This window comes from Heterocephalus glaber, unplaced genomic scaffold (genome assembly GCF_053883595.1).
Source record: "Heterocephalus glaber isolate CG9 unplaced genomic scaffold, H.glaber_assembly_v1.0 deba00001447, whole genome shotgun sequence".
Lineage (NCBI taxonomy): Eukaryota > Metazoa > Chordata > Mammalia > Rodentia > Bathyergidae > Heterocephalus > Heterocephalus glaber.
This window is the reverse complement of record NW_028258299.1, coordinates 1,133,352-1,151,973: the sequence shown is the minus strand read 5'-3', so window position 1 is coordinate 1,151,973 and position 18,622 is coordinate 1,133,352. Positions and strand designations below refer to the sequence as shown.

At 66.3% G+C, this 18,622-nt stretch overlaps 1 protein-coding gene across 8 annotated transcripts in view; it reads right to left on the bottom strand.

Moving 5' to 3' along the window:
• Plch2 (phospholipase C eta 2) overlaps window positions 1-18,622 on the bottom strand; it is a 62,001-nt gene that overhangs the window by 1,933 nt on the left and 41,446 nt on the right. For 3 of the 8 annotated variants that reach the window (XM_087214361.1, XM_087214359.1, XM_087214362.1), the window contains 18 exons: window positions 17,095-17,576; window positions 14,753-14,923; window positions 13,277-13,370; window positions 12,983-13,186; window positions 12,778-12,898; window positions 11,387-11,558; window positions 11,192-11,299; window positions 10,166-10,324; window positions 6,657-6,749; window positions 6,299-6,381; window positions 5,295-5,392; window positions 5,028-5,210; window positions 4,566-4,673; window positions 3,937-4,061; window positions 3,760-3,844; window positions 3,501-3,647; window positions 3,291-3,370; window positions 1,080-1,377 (listed from right to left, as the gene is read on the bottom strand). In XM_087214361.1, coding sequence (XP_087070487.1) covers window positions 1,080-1,377; window positions 3,291-3,370; window positions 3,501-3,647; window positions 3,760-3,844; window positions 3,937-4,061; window positions 4,566-4,673; window positions 5,028-5,210; window positions 5,295-5,392; window positions 6,299-6,381; window positions 6,657-6,749; window positions 10,166-10,324; window positions 11,192-11,299; window positions 11,387-11,558; window positions 12,778-12,898; window positions 12,983-13,186; window positions 13,277-13,370; window positions 14,753-14,923; window positions 17,095-17,576 — 2,811 coding nt within the window. Of the gene's footprint in view, window positions 1-581; window positions 1,378-3,290; window positions 3,371-3,500; window positions 3,648-3,759; window positions 3,845-3,936; window positions 4,062-4,565; window positions 4,674-5,027; window positions 5,211-5,294; window positions 5,393-6,280; window positions 6,382-6,656; window positions 6,750-10,165; window positions 10,325-11,191; window positions 11,300-11,386; window positions 11,559-12,369; window positions 12,667-12,777; window positions 12,899-12,982; window positions 13,187-13,276; window positions 13,371-14,752; window positions 14,948-17,094; window positions 17,577-18,622 lie in introns of those variants that run through there. The other 5 variants (XM_087214358.1, XM_087214363.1, XM_087214356.1 and 2 more) reach the window with 4 other exon arrangements.

The window sequence follows — 18,622 nt, the reverse complement described above, 5'->3', positions numbered from 1 at the left end:
GGGCAACACGGCGCACACAGGGGCTGGGCGTTACCTGGCGTGCGCTGCTCTCAGTCCCTAACTATGGAGGCAGCCCGGGGTGCAGGGACAGAAAGGAGAACAAGGTCAGCAGGGTGGGGCTTGCAGAGGGGTGGGCGGACAGCGAGGCGGGCCGGGGTGCAGAGCAGGGTGAGGGGCTTGGTGCACGCCCCTCCCACCCAGCCGGGGGTCTGGCACTCTAGCTCCACCCTCTGCTCACTGTCTGCGGAGTGGGGGCAGAGTCGTGGGCCCAGGGCAAGGGAAGCGAGCTCAGCCTTCCGCAAACTGAGGCCCAGCGTCCAGGCCCGAGTACCATCAGGGCGCAGGACATCAGGGGCACCCTATCGCTGCACCACTGGGCCAGGGGTCCAGCACAGTGAGTGGGACCGATTCCCCTAGTGTCACCCATAGAGGGCCGGGGCTTCTGGTGCAGAGGGGCAGGAGCCAGGGCAGGCAGGGCCGCGGGAGCACACTGAAGCAGAGACATGAGCACAGCAGGGACAGGAGGCCCAGGCATGCTGGGGTGTGCAGGGCACGCAGTGCGGAGGAGCGGCTGGCCTTACCGGCGGAGAGCATGGGGGAACTACTCCTCATCTCCTCCAGCTTTTGAGCGAACAAGGCATTCATCTCTCCCTGCAGGGCCCCCAGCTGCCTGTGGACACCCTCAGGCGGGCAGGGGGCCACTTGGGGACTGCCCAGGCTGTCTGGGCTGCTGGAGTCCGAGGACACAGAGCCGCTGCTGCCTGCGCCCTGACGCCGGGCCCCAGGGCCCTTAGAGGCCTCTTTGCTTCTCCCCGGGGTGGCTCGGGGGCCGCAGGGACTCCCCGGCTTGTCCACCCAGGCCTGGGGCTGTTGGCGGATGGCGGTGAGCCTGCCTGCAGGCCCTGGGCTGGGCGGCTGCTCCCTCCACAGGCCCTCGGAGTCCACACGGGTGCAGGAGCCCACCACGCACTTCATGCACGTAGCAGCCATCCCCGCGGGCCCAGAGCCCTCAAGGGCACGTGGGGGCCGCACCTGCGCGGGGCTCCTTCGCTCCACTGAAGCCGCTGCCGGTGCCTTACCTCGGGGGATGCTGCTGCCTGGTGCGTCACGGGCCGGGGTCTCTGGAGTGGGGCCAGGGCTGGGGGACACCACATCGTCAGCTGCCCTCTCAGAGCCCACGTCCTGTGTGCCCAGCGCCAGCTCCGGGAAGCCCTTGCGGCCCGGCTTCTGGCTCTTGGTCGGGGCGCTGGCCGTGCGCCGCAGGAGCCGCTGGCTAACGGAGGGCCGGGGCGGGGGCTGACCAGCAGCATGACTGTCCAGGGAGCCTGGCTTTGCAGCGCGGAGGAAGAGGCCTTTTAGGCCCAGAGCCTGCCTGGCCTGCAAAAGAAGGAGCCCACATAGCTGGTGCCGGGACACAGGCTGGCTGTGGCTGCAGCCCGAGGACAGGCTCCCGGGGGCCCCGCTGGGCACGCGGTGCGACAGGCAGGAGCCACCCGGCCAGCTGGCTGGAGACCGAGCAGGACACTGGCCTCAGGGTGCTCCTGTCGGCCCCACCAGGGACAGCAGGACCCCTCTCGACTAACAATCCAGCCTTCCGAGCTCTGGGTGGAGGTAGGAGCCACCCATCCATGGGCCTCTCAAGGACACTTCAAGCCTAGCCCCGGCCACTGCACCTGGCCCAGCTCTGTGGACTGCAGAGAAGCAAGGTGCTGAGCTTGCTGTGGGTCACACTGCCAAGGCCTCAGCAGCAGCAGTCGTGAAAGCAAGCACAGCCAGGTGTGGCGGGCAACTGCTCGCCCCAGCCCTGCCCTGCCCGCTCCTGGTGACCTGCAGGGACACTGCTCCAGGAGCCTCCTCCAGCCTGGCCCTACCCTGGCCTGCGAGAGCCTGCGTCCCCAGCTGGCTCGGTGCCAGACCACTGACTAGCTGGGCTCAGGCTCCCAGCCCGCCAGGCCACAGCTGCTTCCTGTCCAGCTGGGCGGGAAGGTCCCCTCCGGGCTCCCTGCTGGAGAGCACGGGCAGCTGCATCTCACAAGTGTAGAGCAGAGATTCTCACATGCCAGACACCCCTGAGGCCCCCGGAGACCCCACAGCACCCACCGCTCCCCCGGACGAGCTCCGCTTGGTACAGAGCAGCCCAGGGCCCCGTGGGCGGGGGCCCTTCTGGCAGAGGTGATAACATGGCCAGCACTTGAATCAGCGTCCTGATTCAAGATCCCAAATCCAGTGCAATTTGGTCAACGTTGGCTGGAACGCCATTTAGAAGGAGATCCAGGATTCAGGCTTGGAGTACCAGGCCGCGTGGCGTCCCCCACCCCAGGCCCTGGGAGAGTGAGGAGGGAATGGAAGGGGGCTGAGAAATGACAGCACGGGACACAGAGGGAAGGGAGGAAGGGTCCCGGGAAGGACGGCACTGGGGCAGAGCCCACACCAAAGAAGCAGACGCCCGGGGCACACGAAGAGCAGGGAGGGGCAGTGGCCTCGGCGGAATCCTGGATCTGCCTCATAAATGCCACTGTGGCTGAAGATGGCCCAGGGGACCCGGAACCATGTCATGGCCCATATCAAATGAACTGACAGTCTCCAAAATGCTACCAGGAGTCACGGATGCTAATGAGCGTGACCTGGCATGCAGGGCGCGGGCTGCACAGGCCTGTGGCGCCCGGGTACCTTCGAGGTTCCTAACAAGGCTGCGCTTCTAAAAGTAGACTTTGCACATACAGAAGCCCACTGCAAGACCAAAGAGACAGAGTGAAGGCCGGTGAGTGGCCCAGACGGCTGGGGAGGGGCCGCGGCCATGTAGACAGGCGGACATGACAGATGGACGGACAGACAGATGGCAGCAGAGAGCAGGACCCTGCAGAGCCTCTGGCCCTGAGGGCACTGCAGGAGAGAGGTCACCAGGGCCCAGCCCCCCACTTGGAAGAGCAGCTGGGCTCACGGCCTGAGACCCCTGCCCTGGCCTGGCCCGTGGCAAATGTGTGGGGGCTGGGTAGGGGGCAAATCCAGGCAACTCTGGAAGGGAAGCACCCAGGGAGGCTCAGGAGAGGAGGGAGAGAGAGAAGGCCATGGGAGGCCATGAGGTGCCATCCCTGTGAGCCAAGTGGTCAGCACTCCCGGGCAGGACCCCCAAGGGGGAGGGCAAGGGGACACCAGGGGACTCCTTCCCAGGGCAGGGACACGGAGGTCCGCACCGGCAGGCTCCATGCCCCGTGCCCTCCCCCAGCTAGGGGCGGAAGCCCAGGAGGTCACCGCCCGGCCTCAGCGCCCTCTTCCTGTGTGGCACTCACCTTACCGCTGATGTCGCTGATGGCCACATGCACGAAGATGGAGGCCTCTTCCATCCCCTCCAGGTACACGTGCCGGTAGCCTGGGGTCCCACCGCGGGTCGTCAGGGCCTTCCCGCCTTGCCCCGAGGCCCCAGAACAGAACACCCAGGGCACCCCACAGTCAGCAGGAAGAGGGGCTTCTGGGTGTCGCTCCCCGCCTGGCCCGCCCACCTGGCATCATGCTGCTGAAGGCCAGCGTCCTCTGGCCGATGAAGTCGCGCCCGATGGGGTCGTGGTCCCAGACGAGGAAGCGCACCAGCGCAATCTCAGGCATGTGCACGGTGAACACCAGCGTCTCCTCCCACATGGGGTTGAATCCTGGAGCGAGGGCAGACCATGTAGACCGGGCTGCAGCCCAGCCCTGTGCCCCAGAACATGAGAACAGGGGGCCCTGGCCTCTCCCTGCCAGGCCGGGCATCGGGATGCTCACCATTATCATCCACCACACGGGTCTGCTCCTTGCCGCAGTCCACGGGGAGCCCGATGACCTCCACCTCCACGAAGGGGTCAATGATCTGAGGACAGGGTAAGAGGTGGCATCAGGCACCAGGATGAGGGTGGCACGAGGCCCCCACAGCCCACCCTTCCTGTGGAGTCCTGGCCCGACCTCCCCGCGGTCGCCCAGCATGGAGTCCCGCGGCTTGGGGAGCTGCTGCCCGCTGATGATCCTCAAGGCCAGCTGCTTCTTGAGCTGTCCGGGCAGGGGGTCCTCAGAGTTGGGGTTGAAGACGCCTGAGAGGACGTGGGCATGAGCAGAGAGCCAGCACCCTGCAGACATCGCAGTGGACTCGGGACTCTGGCCACAATCAGTGCCCACCCAGGCACGGGAACAGTGAGCAGTGGCGGTGGGCAGCTGCCTGCACAGGCTGGCAACTTCGAGGACGTGCCACGTGCTGAGACAGCGCAGTAGGACAGAGACAGGGTGAGGAGGAAGGAGAAGGAGGAGACGGGAGCACAGGGCAGAGGCCCGTGGGGCAGGGAGGAGGCGCGGGCCTCCGAGAGTCCGGTCCACCACAGACCTCTGGCCCCTCAGACCAGCCCTGCTCGCAAACCTCACGTGGCCCCGGGCGTAGGCAAGGGGCTCCCCGATTCCTAGCCCAAGACCCTGGCAGAGCAGGGTCCTTCACCGACAGCCAGAGGAGGCGTCGCCCCGTCTTCAGTGTCCTGGCAGCAGGCAGCAGCCTGGCCTCCCTGCTCCTCATGCACCCCGGTGTCCCGTGTCCCCCTTCGCCTCACCCTGGCACATGCATGGGGGCTTGAGCACGTAGCCGCAGTTGCCATTGGCACTGAACTTGGCCCGATTCAGCTGCAGCATCCGCCCCTCCGATTGGTAGTTCAGGGCGACTGCGGGTGAGGGCAGGAGGCCCTGGGGTCAGCATCCGTCCCCATGCTGTGTCCACTGCCACCGGGTCCCCAGCCTGCTCACAGCTGTGAGGAGGGGCCCTGTGTCCTGGCAGGAAGTCCCTCAGCCAGGATCCGCCAGCCCATGCTGCAGGTGCAGGGCAGTGGAACCGTCTCCCCCAGACTGCCTGGGGTTGAAGGGCCCGGCTGGGCGCCAGCCTGGCAGAGCGGGAGGTGCGCCAAAGCCGTGGGGCGCGAGGAGGACAGAAACCAGGCCCCGCGTCCCCGGCTGTCCACCCTGCAGGACGGGAGCGCCCATGGACTGTGCCCTCCTCCCCACTGTGGCCTGGCACGCACCCATCTGGCAGCCGGCGTTCCAGAAGGGCTGCGGGTCGTAGTTGCTGGAGTCCACACGGTAGGGCGAGGGGTAGACCCGTGAGAGCTGCTGCTGGTTGAAGTGCAGGTACCGCACTGGCCTCTGCTGCAGGATCTGGTGGGCCTTGGTCTCGCTGAAGGACGACACCTGCCAGCTGGAGGCCACTGCAGCGCGGGGCGGGGCGTGAGTCGTGGGCTTCGGGCGCACGCAGCCCAGCTCCGGGCCCATCCCTGCCCCGCGGCCCTCACCCTCAGTGTCCACGTCGTGAGTGCCCACGGACTTGGTGTATTTCACCAGGTCCGAGAGGGCCCGGGACAGCTTCATGGTCTTCTTCTGCCGGACTGTCCTGCGGGCAGGCAGGGGCAGTCAGGCCCAGCCCCACTGTGGGGCTCCAGGGTCTGGGTGGATCCTTCCACACCACACTTCGTGGGCAGGCACACGCGGAGGCCACGTGGCCTGTGGGACTGTCCCAGCCCGAGCCCTGCCCACCCCGACCACGGCAGGGCTGGGCAGAGGCACCTATAGAGCACCAGCCGGTGCAGACCCCGGGCATCCCGAGCCCACGGGGCTGAGGTGGCTGCCGGCCAGGAGGGGCTCTGCGGACTTGGGGCTCTGGAAGGCTCAGGGGTGGTGGGGCAGTGAGAGCAGGGTCCCAGCTCTGTGTAGGGGCAGGAGAGGGCTGGGTGTGATGCTGGGAGGGACAGAGGACAGGGAGCGGGGATGGGCAGGGAGAGGCCTGGGAGGGCGAGTGCGGCATGGGAGGACGCCAGGGCTGCACATGGAGGTGGGCGACCTCCACGAGAGCCCAGAGGTGCCCCAGGGAGCAGCTGACTCACAGCGACCAGCGCCGACCCTGTGGGGCATGGGGAGCCCTATCATGGGGACCACGGGGAGCCTCTATCACCAGGGACAAACAGCACCTCGGGGGAGGGGGAGGGGCTGGGGCTCAAGGGAAGAGGAGGGGCCCCGAGACCCGGCGCTGCGCAGTGATGGGGCCCAGGGACCTGCGGGCCCTCAGGACTGTGCTGCCCCACCCAGCCCTGTGCCAGTGGCCCGCCTGCCAGGCTGCCAGAGCCCCGTGCCCACCACACATCCCACTGCTGCTGTCGCCTGGACAGTGGCTTCCTTCCCCTGGCTACCTCAGGGTCCCGCCCGCGGTCTGAGGACAGCCCCAGTGGGTCACTCAGAGAAGGGTGTGGGGCGTGGCCCCAGCCCCCCAGGGTGACGCCCCCACCTGCTGCAGGGCACCGACCCTCGGGGGTGGCTTCCTGCCGAGTCTGGGTCCTCGACGCCCTCCTCCATGCTGGCCACCTTCTTCAGCTTGCTGCCCTTTCTCTGTGCCGGAGGACAGAGCTGTGACCTGCAGGGCCTCATCACGCTGGGCCTCCTGGGCTTCGGCAGCTGCGCAGCCGCCAGGCCCTTCCTGCCCAGCCGCTGCGACCGGGGCAGCCACAGGAGCCTGAGCTCAGGCACCAGCCAGGCCAGAGCGGGCCGCGGAGGCACCCGACTGAGCCGGGCTTCTGACCCCAGACCCCGAGAGCACCAGGCGCAGGGAGGATGGCGGGGTCCGCAGGGTTCCCCTCCCTGGGCCGGCCGGCAGGGGCCCAGACCTTGCGCTTGGAGAAGCTGCTCACGAGCAGGCGGCCGTCGCGTCTGCTGGCCCGGGTGTCCGCTCTCGACTCCACGTCCTCCTCAGCCTTGCTCTGCCCCAAGGGAGACACAGAAGTAAGCGGGTGAGGCCGCCACTCCCCACTCCCCACAGCTCCGAGGCTGTCCTGGAGGGGCGGGGTCGAGCATGGCCTGGGGGTCAGCAGAGGGTGGGGAGCAGGCACAGCGTCAGGCAGAACCCTGGAGGCCAGGGCCCAGCAGGCAGCACAGGCTTCTCGCCACACAGGGCCCTGATCCCACCTCGCAGCTGACTGGCTTTCCCACAGACGGGGACTGCCCTGAACACTCACTGCCTGCGCCGGGACGCCTGGCTGCCTGCGGAACCTTTCTCAGGCCTTCCAGCCAGAGGCCGGGCGCGTCCAGAGGGTCACCCAGCCACCCAGCGACAGCAGGCCCTGGGCCCAACGGCGGGCTCTGTGCCCTGGATCCCAGGCACGGGCTGTGGGCTCCCCCGGCAAGCTCAGACTGGGGCTCTCCAGAACCACCAGCTCCCCGCCACCCTGGCCCCCAGGCACTGCGCCTCCTCCTGCCCATCCTCCCCGCCACCCCAGAGCGCATCCATGCTGGGCTGCAGGCACCTGTGCCGGGCACCTGCTTCCCTGAGGTTGCTGCCACCCTCACCTGCTCCCCACCAGCCCCTCTCACAGGTGACCCCAAACTGGGCCCCACCTGCCCAGGAAGTGCCTGGCACCCCACACAGAGCCACCCAGGACAGGGCAGCTCCTACCAGACATAGAGGGCCACATGCAGCTGCCACACCCCCAGCCAGAGAGCAGCTGCAGCCGGAAGTGACACACCCACAGACCCCAACTACATGCGTGGGCAGAGTCCTGTGTGCACGCCTGAACACGCCACAGATGTGCTATGGACACATCAGCACACACGGACGCATTTCTGCACACACTGTGGACACCCAGGTGCACACCAGGCATGCCCTGTACATACCGCAGACATGTCTACACTCCGACAATCCTCACACGTGCCACTGACATGCCTACACATGGAGGTACACTGTGCACACCCCACGGATGCTCCAGAGCTGCCATGAGAGCCACTGAGCTTGCCTGGCCACAGCACCCTCTGCCCCAGTGCCCCCAGGCCAGCAGCTCAGCCACCCCTCCTGCCCACCCCCTCTGCTACTCTGGAAGCTGAGCACGGGCAGCCCTTGCCCTGCACAGCAGGCTGAGTGAGTCCCACTGACCTGCTCCAAAGTCACCAGCGCCAGCTGGAGCCTGGGGGAGCCAGAGCTGGCCTGGCCTGGCTGACCCAATGCTGGGGCCGAGGCCCCTTCCAGGCAGGGGCTTCGCAAGCCCTGAGGCTGAGGCAGATCCACAGAAGGCACACAAGGCTGCCCCTCTCCAGGGGCCTTCAGAGAGCTGTCCCTCCCAGCCTCCTCAGCCCCAGACCCTCTCCTCCTCGCTCAGGGCTGACCCTGCCACATCAAGAGAGCTGTGGACACCACACCCGTAGGCTGGGAGGCAGTGGAGGCGTTGACCAAAACGCTGCCATCACTGAGCCACGAGTGACCATGGTCTGGGCCCAAGGAGAGGCGCGTGCTGGCTTTGGAGAACAAGTGGCCAGCCACAGCCCACACAGCAAGGCCAGAATCTGCTCCACCCCGGTACGTCCACATAGGCGACAGCTCCACCCAGCCACCGTGGGGCTGCGGGCAGCCGGCAGCCAGGTCCAGCCCTCCCAGCCCTGAGCCACAGCCTGTCGTGGGTGAGCCCACGAGGTGAGCACCCCAGCTGCACTGAGACACTGAAGGGCAGGGTCACAACAGGCCTGGCTGGCCCGTCCTCACGGAGGACCCCAGTGGTGTTCCCTCCCTGGCATTCGACACCGTGGGTGAGGCCCCTCCATCTCCTCAGGCACCTGTCCTCCTGCCTGGGCCTCCTGCTGGACCACAGGGACCCCAAGGGGGCCTCGTGTCCTGCAGGTGCCGTGCAGAGAGGTGACCCTCAGCCCAGCAGGCAGACACCTGGGGGATGCTGCACAGGACTTCCTGTGTCCAAGGCAGGCTGCCCCAGGAGCTCCCCTCTCCGAGTCCCTGCTGGACACATCCCCACGTGTCCACCACTCATGCGCCGGTCCCTGAGGGCTCGCGGGCTCTTCTGGGCTGTGTGGGGCTGGCAGGGACAGCCTGGTGCTGCCCTTGGGGGCCTGTTCCTCCTCCCACCGCGGTGGCTCAGCCTGAGCGGCTCCTCCTCGTCCTCCTCCAGGAAGCCCCAGCAGCTGCTTAGACACGGGGTAGTCAGGCTCCTGTGTGTCCCTAGGGGCCCTGCCAGATGGTGCTTGGCCAAGGAGAGCAGACTTAACACCCCTACCTGGCCTGGCTGAGCCTCAGGTGGACCATGTTGTCCCCCCTGGACGCCTGGGGCCTGAAACAGCCAGGCCTGTGTGCACCTGCTGAGCGCACTGGGCCATGGGTGGAAACAAAGACGCCTGCCTCTAAAACTCTTGGTGCTTTCGGGACACAGCCGCAGCCAGGAAGGACCCCCTCCCCACCCACCTCCCCATCTCCCCAGAGGCCTGGGAGCTGGCCAGGAGCCAGGCCAAGACGCTCTCCAGTCACCGCCGCACTCGGGTCTGCCAGCCCTGCACAGCCCCTTGGCCCGGCCCCTCGGGAGACGTGCCCAGCCTTCATGGATTGTCCCCCTGTGCAGAGAGGGCCTCGTCCCTGGCTCCCCCACCCCACTGTGTGCTCTGACAGCCTCTGTGTGGACACTTCCCCCCAGCGGTGGCTGGCTGAGGTGGGACAGCCACGCCCCACCTGCTGGAAGACTCCCAGCTCGGGTTCACTGAGCCCCTGCTGGGCCTCTGTCATGCATGAGACTCTCACCACGTGGGTGATGCACATCCCCCTCCAGCTAAGCGGCAGTGCTTATGTCCCCTAGGGGCCACCTGCCCCAGCTGGGACCAGGCATGCCTGTCAGAGCCCCGAGAGCAGACGAGGACAGGACCCTGGCGAGACATGCCGCAGGGCCCAGGCCCCACCATCTTCCTGGGCAGGGTGAATGCGTGGCTCGTTCTCCACAGTGGAGAAGCAGAGACAACCAAAGCTCGGGGTAGACCCACCCCAGACAGCACACCAGCCCCAGGAGTCCCGATCTCAGGCAGGGAGTGCATGCATGTGTGCAAGGGTACATGCTTGGGTGTGCAGGAGTCTATGAATACAGGTGTGCATGGGTACAAGTAGGGAAGCAAGCACAGGTGTGCAAAGTGTGCATGCACAAAGGTATGTGCAGATGTGTGCATACTGGTATGTGTGTACATGTGCACACATGCATGTCCTCGTGTCTGCAGGGGTGTGTCCAGGGGCAGGGGCAGGTGTGTGGGTGTCTCACTGAGGCATATGTGTGCAGGCACGCCAGGGTGCAGGCATGTACACAGCGGCATGTGAGTGCACATGCAGAGCTGCAGCTGGGGCACTGCCGTGCGGGGGCCTCACCTTTCTGGCCTCTGCTCTGGGTCCAGGTTTCCCCAACGGGAACATGGTGGACACTGTGAAGTCGTTGGGGTCTTCACAGTCGCGAATCTTTGACTCCTTGATTAGAGAATCCAGCTTCTTCTTGGCAATGTTTTCCACACGCTTCCGGTTGGTGGAGACCTGCGGGAGCCAGAGGAGTTCCACAGGAACTCCAGGAGCCAGCCACTCAAGAAGAGGGGCAAACTTCAGAGGGTCCTGGGGCTGCGCTGGGTGCCCTTCCCTGCCAGGGCGGCCCCAGCATGGCCCGGGTTGGAAAGAGTGCCAGGAGGACAGCACGGGCATGGGTTTTCCACCAAGGGCCCAGGCAGAGGTGTGCAGAGCACACCCAGCGCGGGAAGAATTCTGCTGTTTCTGGGTTTTCTAAAACAACTGGCCAGCCTGGCCAGGAAGCCTCCTGCACAATTATTTTCCCATCCAAAGGCCCCTCGGGGAGAAATAGGCTTCTCTGCCTCCCAGCAGCAGCACAGCTCAGAGCACTGCTGAGGGGGAGAAGAAGCCAGTTATGGACCCCGCCCCAGGCCCTTGCAGCTAGAGCCCTCAAGACTCCTCAGTCTCCCTCCCCTGGGGAGGCAGTGAGGACACCGCTGGGGGCCAGGCAGGCTCGCCCTGCAGGAGCTCTCAGCCCTGGGATCAGTGCAGTCTGGAGTGGAGCTAATGCTGGGCCAGGGTCTGCCCCAGCCACTCAGAGCCTGGCCGGGGCTGCCCAGGAAGTGGCAGGAGTCCAGGATATTCTGGGTGGAGGCCAGCAAAGGAAGGTGTGGGTGGGACCCACGTGGGACCCGCACCCTAGTGCCACCCCAAGAGCTCAGGGGCCAGGAGGATGGGGCCCAGGCAATGAGCAGCACCTGAGTCAGCTCAGCAGTGGGCACTGAAAGGGAGTCCGCCAGGTGGGACGAGGGTTCCTGGGCTCTGGTGGGGCGGCCAGGCCATGTGCGCCCCCAGGCTGCAGCGAACCCTGCACCGTGCCCCTCTGCCCCTCACACTCACGTCCCCATTGAGGAGCTTGCAGTCCTCATCGATCTCATCAGCACTGTCTTCATCCGACACCTCGCCCTCCTCCACGTCCTCGCTGATGTTGGCCGGGAGCTTCTTCCCCTGGGGGAGAGGAGGGGCAGGGGCAGAGCCGCAAGACAGGGGCCGGGAGACCGGGCCAGTCAGGGCCCAGCCACCCTGAGGCCTCACCTTCACCAGGATCTTGCCCTTGAGCATCTGGGGAGAAGGAAGCATGGTAGCGTCCTCGCTGCTCACGGCCGACAGGTCCAGCTTGTCCCCAAGGATGTCGGTCAGGTACTGGGCCATCTTCTTCTGCTGGATGACGCTACAGTGGTTCTCGATGGACAGGATCACTGGGTACCTGCGGGAGGCAGAGGGCAGCCGAGGTCAGGCGCAGGGGTGGATCGGCCACCGAGCGATGGGGACCTCGTCATGCCAGGACAGGCAGCTCTGCCGCGGCTTCAAGAGGTGGCCCCCAGAGGCTCGGGAGAGCCAGTGAGGGTGGAGGAGAGGAGCTGGAGGATGAGCAAAGAAGGCACCGACATTTTTCCAATTTAGAAAAAAGGCAATTAGAAAATCCAGGAAAACCAATGGAAAAAGCTCTGGGTGAAAAGCGGCAATGGGCAGAGAGAGAATGTAATCCCTGTGACCCAGATCCCGGAGGCCTGGCCTGCGGTCCCGGCACTGGCTGCACAACGAAGGAGACACAGCCCGGCATGCGCCATCTGACAGGAGGGGCCGTGGCCCGCACAGCGGGGAAAGCTCTTCAGCTTCATTTCCAATATACGCACCAAAAGGCAGCTGTGATCCTTTGAGAAAATGTGGGTGACCCAGAGCAAGAGGCCATGAGCCAGAGCAGAGGGGGGCGGCCGCGGGGCATGGACAGGGAGGAGGGATGGGTGAAGGCCACAGTGCCCCGATTCCCAGGCCCGGGGAAGATCCCGCCAATGCCGAGGCCCCACGCACCCCGGGCTCCTCAGTGACACCAGGCTGGAGAGTGCCCAGCTCCACCGCCCGTGCCACGCTCCCCACTGCAGCCAGGGCCCGGCCACCACAGTGACCTTGCTGCCCCCGCCCTGCACACACAGCTGGAAGCAGGACACAGGCCAGCTCCCTCCCAGGAGGCCCCTTTCCATTCCCGAAGTCAATCACTCAAGTAGCTCCTTCCTCACCTGTGAGCCTTGCTTAGCCAAGACTCAGAGGTAACACTAGCAGCAAAAAGGTGGCCTTCTATTTCTGGAAGCTAAATTGGGCTTTCCTCAAAGGTATTTGCGGCAGCACTTCGAGTCTGGACACAGTGGCTTCCCGGGAGAAGTTAGTTCTGGGGCCACGGCGGCTCTGGTGGCCAACACCAGCATTACCGCCGTCCGTGGGGCCACGCCGTGGACGCATGTGCCCTGAGTGGCCTCAGCCAGTGTGCTCGTCCACTCTGCACACACGGCCTGCCCTCTCCCGGTCCTGTGCCCCCCCACCCACTCCTCAAAGGAAACCCTGAAATGAAGCCCAGCCTTTGGCCACCACGACCACTGCTCCCCGAGAAGGACACAGGGTGGGGATGGGGGCCCGGCCCAGCCACTCACTCGTTCTTCAGGAAGGCATATTTGTTGATGGTCTCGATAACATCTCTGAAGAGGATCTTGGAGGTCAGCGTGTAGCCGTGGTGCACAATGGGCTCCCCGTCGGGCCCGTCCCAGCAGTCCACTGCGGCACAGACCCGGTCAGCCAGGGCCCAGCCTCCTGGGTGCACGGTCACCAGTGCAGCGCGTCTCTCACCCAGGAACTCACCCTCCACACAGCGGCAGCCGGCCTGCAGGACCCGGGCGTACATGTCCGCCCGTGACTGAGACATGAGCTGATCCCCCACAAGGTAGGTGTTGTGGGACGAGGTGATGAAGTAGTGGCTCAGTGGCCGCGTCATGTCCTGGTGCACGCCGTGGTGCTTGGGGTTGAAGATGTCGCCTGCAGGGCTCCGCGTGTAGTTGGTGAAGCCTGCAGGGGAGCCCGCTCAGGTGTCGGCCCCCCCCGGGGCTTGATGTGTGCCCCTGGCCCGGAGCCCCCTGCCCAGCCCAGCCTGCTCACCGTCAATGCCCAGCACACCCTTGCTCTGGTTTTCTGGGCAGGGCTCGAACTGCTGGATGATGTCGAGGCAGCTCTGGAGGGTCACAGCCTGCACCTGGGCCGGGTGGGGACGTGAGCAGGGGCGAGCCTCAGACAGCTGCCCTGCTCCGCCATGGCTGCCAGCACCCGCCCTGCGTCTCCTCACCACAGCAGGGGTGACATTCGAGGGCCCGCGGCTCAGACCACCCAGCCTCCCACCCCGTGTGCTGCAGAGGGCCCCGCCGTGTGGCTCCGGGTGAGCACAGCCCCACATCCCACCCCAAGGAGCCTCCTGGGGAAACTGAGCCACAGCCCAACCCCGCCTGGGAGCTCCAAGCATCTGAAGGCACACGGCCCCAGAGGCCTGTGCAGAGACAGAAGCTGACAGCCCTGAGGGGACCTGGCAGGGGCACCGGCAGAATGGGAGTTGACTGGTGAGGGAGTGGACAAATGGGTCAGCCCAGAGCCAGCTGGGACCCGGGGGTTGCAGAGTCCAGGCGGCTGGGCCCAGGGCTCAGGCCACTGCAGGGAGAGGGTCCCAGGAGCTGGGGACAAAGGACAGGGAGGAGGTCGGATCCGCTTGAGCCCACCCAGCCCCACTCCCACACCAGGGCCAAGGCAGCACGGCTGCCGACAGGGCCACGTCCCCCAGCCCAGGCCAAGGCCACGTGGGGCAGCAGGATCCAGCCATGAGGGTGCCGGGGACACCTCCAGGGGTCTCAGCAGGATGGGAGAGGGGCTGCCACGGCTGCCACGGGACGAGACCCGCTGCGCAGCCCCCGGGCAGGGCGGCCCCTCAGGCCCGGCTTCGGCAGCCCCACAAGGATCCCGGTGGCTGCCCCGCCTGCTGCCCCTCACCCAGCCTCACCCACTGTGCTGCTCACACGGCCATCACCAGGACTCTGAGTGTGAGGCTGGGCAGAGCAGGCCTCGGGAAGACCCAGTCAGGCCCCGGCCCCCAGCCTGCCCTTGTCCAGGGAAGGTGGACCCAGGCTGGGGCGCGGGACACCAGGTGCCCAGTAGGTGGACAGTGCCCGGGGAGCCTCGGCCTTGGCGTAGCTCCACAGATAGGCAGGCTGCCTGGGGCAGCACTGCAGGGTCAGGAGCACTGGGCAGTCGGCTGAGTGCAGCCAGCCTCCGCCTGGAGCCAGGGGCCAGCTGTGCGGCTGGGACACAGCTGAGGGGAGGTCTAGGCAGCTCCGAAGGCTAGGCCACAGCACTCAGTCCATGAGACTCCTACCCACGGCAGAGCCTGGGCGCCTCCAGATCCCTGAGGTGTCCTCGGTCAGCACAACCACACAGAAGCCTTCAGAGAGAAGCACAGGCCTCCCCACCTGCCTGGCAGCCCCTCAGCCCACGCCCAGAAGGTGGGAGCAGAAGCCAACTTAGAGCCTCCCCTGCCCACCGAGACCCACCTGTCCCCAAGCCCAGGGCTCCCCTGCCACACTCTGGCCTCACCTTCTGCTCCACCTCCAGGAAGCGCTGCAGGTCGGCTGCGTCCAGGTGGTCCTTGTGGTTGCTGTAGGTGAGCAGTAGCAGGTAGAGGTCCCGGCGCGTGGACATCATCTTGTAGAAGGCACAGAACTCCTCGAAGCCCAGCGTCCCCTGCCGGTCATCCGTGTCTGCCTCCTGCACCGCGAGGCTTGTCACCACCTGGCCCGGTCCAGTCCCATCAGCACCCAGCCAGCCTCCCTCCTCCACTGCCCACATCACTGCAGACACCGTTGGGCACCCGGAGCCCCTGTCACTCAGGCACTGGGAGATGGACAGTACGGTATGGCCCACCCTCCCTGCCCTTTGCAAGGTCGCCCACCAGAGCCAGCAGCATCCATCCCACGCCAAAACCCACACCACACCCAGTCCTGCCGGAGCCGGACCCCGCGTCCATATGAGCCCAGCAGCGTCCGGGCTCAGGTCCCCACCGCAAGGTGAGTGGTCATGGGTGCTGCCCTCATTTTGCAGAGGAGGCTCACGGGTAACCCCAAGAACTCTCAGGGGCTCCCTCATGCACCACTGCAGCAGGGAGCCCTGAGAAGCACACTCCTCCCTCCCTCCCTGGGCTTAGGACACAGAGGTCCCAGTCCCAAGGCAGCCAGAGCACCTGGGTACAGGAGGGGTCTATGGGGATGGGCAGAGAGGCCTGTGAGCCCTGATGATGGAGGCAGGGGCCCAGGGCTGGCTGGCTGCGGCAGGGACGCCAACACTGATTGGCGGTGTCAGGGTCCCACCTTGGCACCCTGATCACACACTGATAGTACAGCTTGGCCAACGGGAACCCCGCACTTTGCAGAATGGCACTGCTCAGGCTCAGGACATGGGCCAGGGGCCCTGATGCTGTACACACCTGCCCGGGGCTCAGGACCTCGGCAGGGATGCTGGGGACCCTGCTGTGGCTTAGGGAGCTCAGCCTCCCGCCCCAGTCACTGACCAGGTGCCTTAAGGGCAGGTCCTGTCCCCTGTCTTGTCCCCCCCAGGCATTGTCCAGACACTGCCGGAGTCCTCAGACCACAGTACGACAGGTTTCGTGCTCATGAAGTGAACAATGTCTCTCAGAACCTGGGGTCCTCTTCCCAGCCCCTCAGCGGGGCCTCAGGAGCAGTGGGCTCTCAGCAGCCAGCCCAGAAGGAGCCCAGCTCAGTGCTGGGGAATAGGACAGCCCAGCCAAGAGGGACGGACACAAGCCAGGGCCAGAGGCAGTGGCACTCGCTGCACGTGCCAACCCCGCAGCAGCCCCTTCCCCGGATGGCCACAGGACGCACCAGCAGATCCGCCAGGGCACCCTCAACCACAGGGGCTCAGGGCAGAGGCCTGGCCTGGAGGCGAGCAAGCAGCAGGTGCCCACACCACGCACCCCTGTGACGGCCGGGATGGCCCAGAGCCACATGCAGGGCTTGGCGCCCGGCAGGACCACGGTGTCTGATGTGGGGTTTCAGGGCGGCCTCGAGCCAGAGCTGAGCGCTGTCCTAGGACGGCTGGGCACTGCAGGTCAGAGGGTGCCCGCCGGCCACTCTCAGAGGCAACAGCTTTCCCCTGGGCAGGACATTCAGAGCCCAGGGCAGGGTCTCTGCGTGCCTGTCAACTGAGGGCAGGTGCCTGAAGACAGGCCCACGGCACCTGGCCAGCCCCGCAGCCTCCTGGCCTCAGCACACAGCAGCCTGTGCCTCCCCTGAGCTCTCTGCTCAGCCAGCCTCGGGGGCTGGAGGGTGCACCATGTTCTGTGTCATCTCGGACTTAATGAAATTGTGTTGAAGCTGCTCCACTTGCCACACACCTCTGTGCTCTGATTAGGAGTTCCAGGCCGCTGCGAGCGGCATCGAGAGTCCGCTGCAGTCACATAGATGCCAACTCCCAGGAGACCTGAGCTGGCCCGGCCCGTCACGCCCGGCCTGGGGCTGCATAGCAGGACCGGGGCCCCCTAGGGCGGGTGAGAGCCGCCACCACGGAGCTGCCCAAGTCGACCCCTGAGCCACTTCAGCTCGTGCTCCTACCCCACCAGCTGACCATCCTCCGCCTCCAGGGCTACTCCGGCCCTGCGTCCTGTTCACTGCTGCTGGGTCCCTGGAGCAGCCTCACCCTGAGGAGGGCTCTGCTGAGCCCAGAGCTGCACTGCAGGTGCAGAGGGGTGGGGGCGACCAGCCAGGGCAGGCAGGGGAGGGGGTCCTCCCGCCAGGGGGCCCTGCGCCCAGTGCTCAGCCCTGCCCCAGAGCCTGCAGCCAAGTCCCGGCCCAGCCTCCCAGAGCAGCCCCCAGGCCCCTGCCTCCGACCGCCCCACACAGCCACCGGCCATGCCCCGCGCTCACCTGGAACATCTGCTTCACCCGCTGGCGGGGCAGGTTCACATTGAGCTTGTGCAGCAGCTGCAGGACCTCGCCAATGCTCAGGCTGCCGTCCCCGTTCTTGTCGGCCTCGTCGAACGTCTGCTTCAGCCACTTTGGGGCCGCGTTAGGGCCAACACCAGTGCACGCCTGGCCCCGCCAGCCTGCCGTCCCCAGGGAAGCCCACGCGGGGGCTGGGTCCCCACCCGGCGTCCAAGGATATTGGTCCCGGGTGCGCTGGCGGCGGGCCAGGCTGTCCTCATCGCTGATGCCGGCCATGAGGTAGCGCAGGCCCGTGACCCAGGTCCGGGCCTTGTCCCCACTGGGGGAGACCAGGTCCAGCGACTCGCGGTGGCTGCCGTGGTAGATGCTGAAGCAGCAGTTGGGGTCAAAGCTGCCGTCGGGGTAGCGCTGGAATATCTCAGACTGCCGCCCCTCGCTCACCTCCTGGATGGAGTCAATGGAGACTGCGGGCCGGGGGAGGGCAGTGGGTCGGTCCCAGGGCCGGGACAGAGCATCCTGGAGCAGGTGCCCCACGGAGCCCTCCGCCAGAACCTCCCCCGGCTCTGGACAAAGGAGGACCCCTCCCCGGGTTGCTCTGTCCCTCGGGTCCCAGGTACCCCCAAGAGGAGGGGGACGGCCTGCCCGCAGCCGACAGCCCAGCTGGCTCGGGGCTCCGCGTGTGCAGAGCCGTGCAGCGAGGCAGCCGACAGCCACTTCCACCTCCAGCTCCAGCCCACGCATCTCTGCTCCACCAAAGGCAGCAGCCACCCAGGTGTGGAGATCCCGTGGTCACCTTCAGGGTGAGCCAGGCAGAGTGGGCGTGGAGCTCAGCGCTGGGGCTCCACAGAGCCTCGCCTTGAAAGCTAACTCTGGAAGCTCTGACCATGTTTCCGAGACTCCTCCCAGTGCAGGCCGTGGGGCCGGAATCTCTGAGCTCAGCACAGCCGGGACCCCAGCACCCCAGCCAGTCAGCCTTACTCTGGCTCCCCGGCATGTGTGGCAGTGGGGACATGGATCAGGGCCTGGTCCAGACGACAGCTGCCCCATGCTGTTCCTTCCTCCACAGGACTCCCCAAGGCCAGGTGGGCTCCTGGCACCAAACTGGGTCTTGGGTGGGTGGCAGGAGCCTGGCCAGCTGCCATTCTGCCCCGCACCCTCCTGGACCTCCACGTCCTGCATGGCTCAGCACACTAGGAAGTGGCCCATGTCGCCTGTAGAATGCCAGCTCTGTGGCAGAGTGGTGCCCAGCACAGAGCCGATGCACCCAACTGGGCACCGGGGCTCCTCTGGCTCCCCCCAGCCCAAGGGACAGTCACCCTGAGGCAGCCAGATGGGACAGGTGAGCCAATGCCACCCAGCAAGCTGTGCTCCGCCCAGTGCACCGCTGTGGGACCTTCTCCCGGGGCCTCTTGGGCTCTGCAGCAGGGAGATCTCCCTCCTGGGATCTGTGGCAGTGCCCTTGGCAACTTCAGGGCTGGGCCCTGCTTGACCCAGGCCATGCCCATGGACA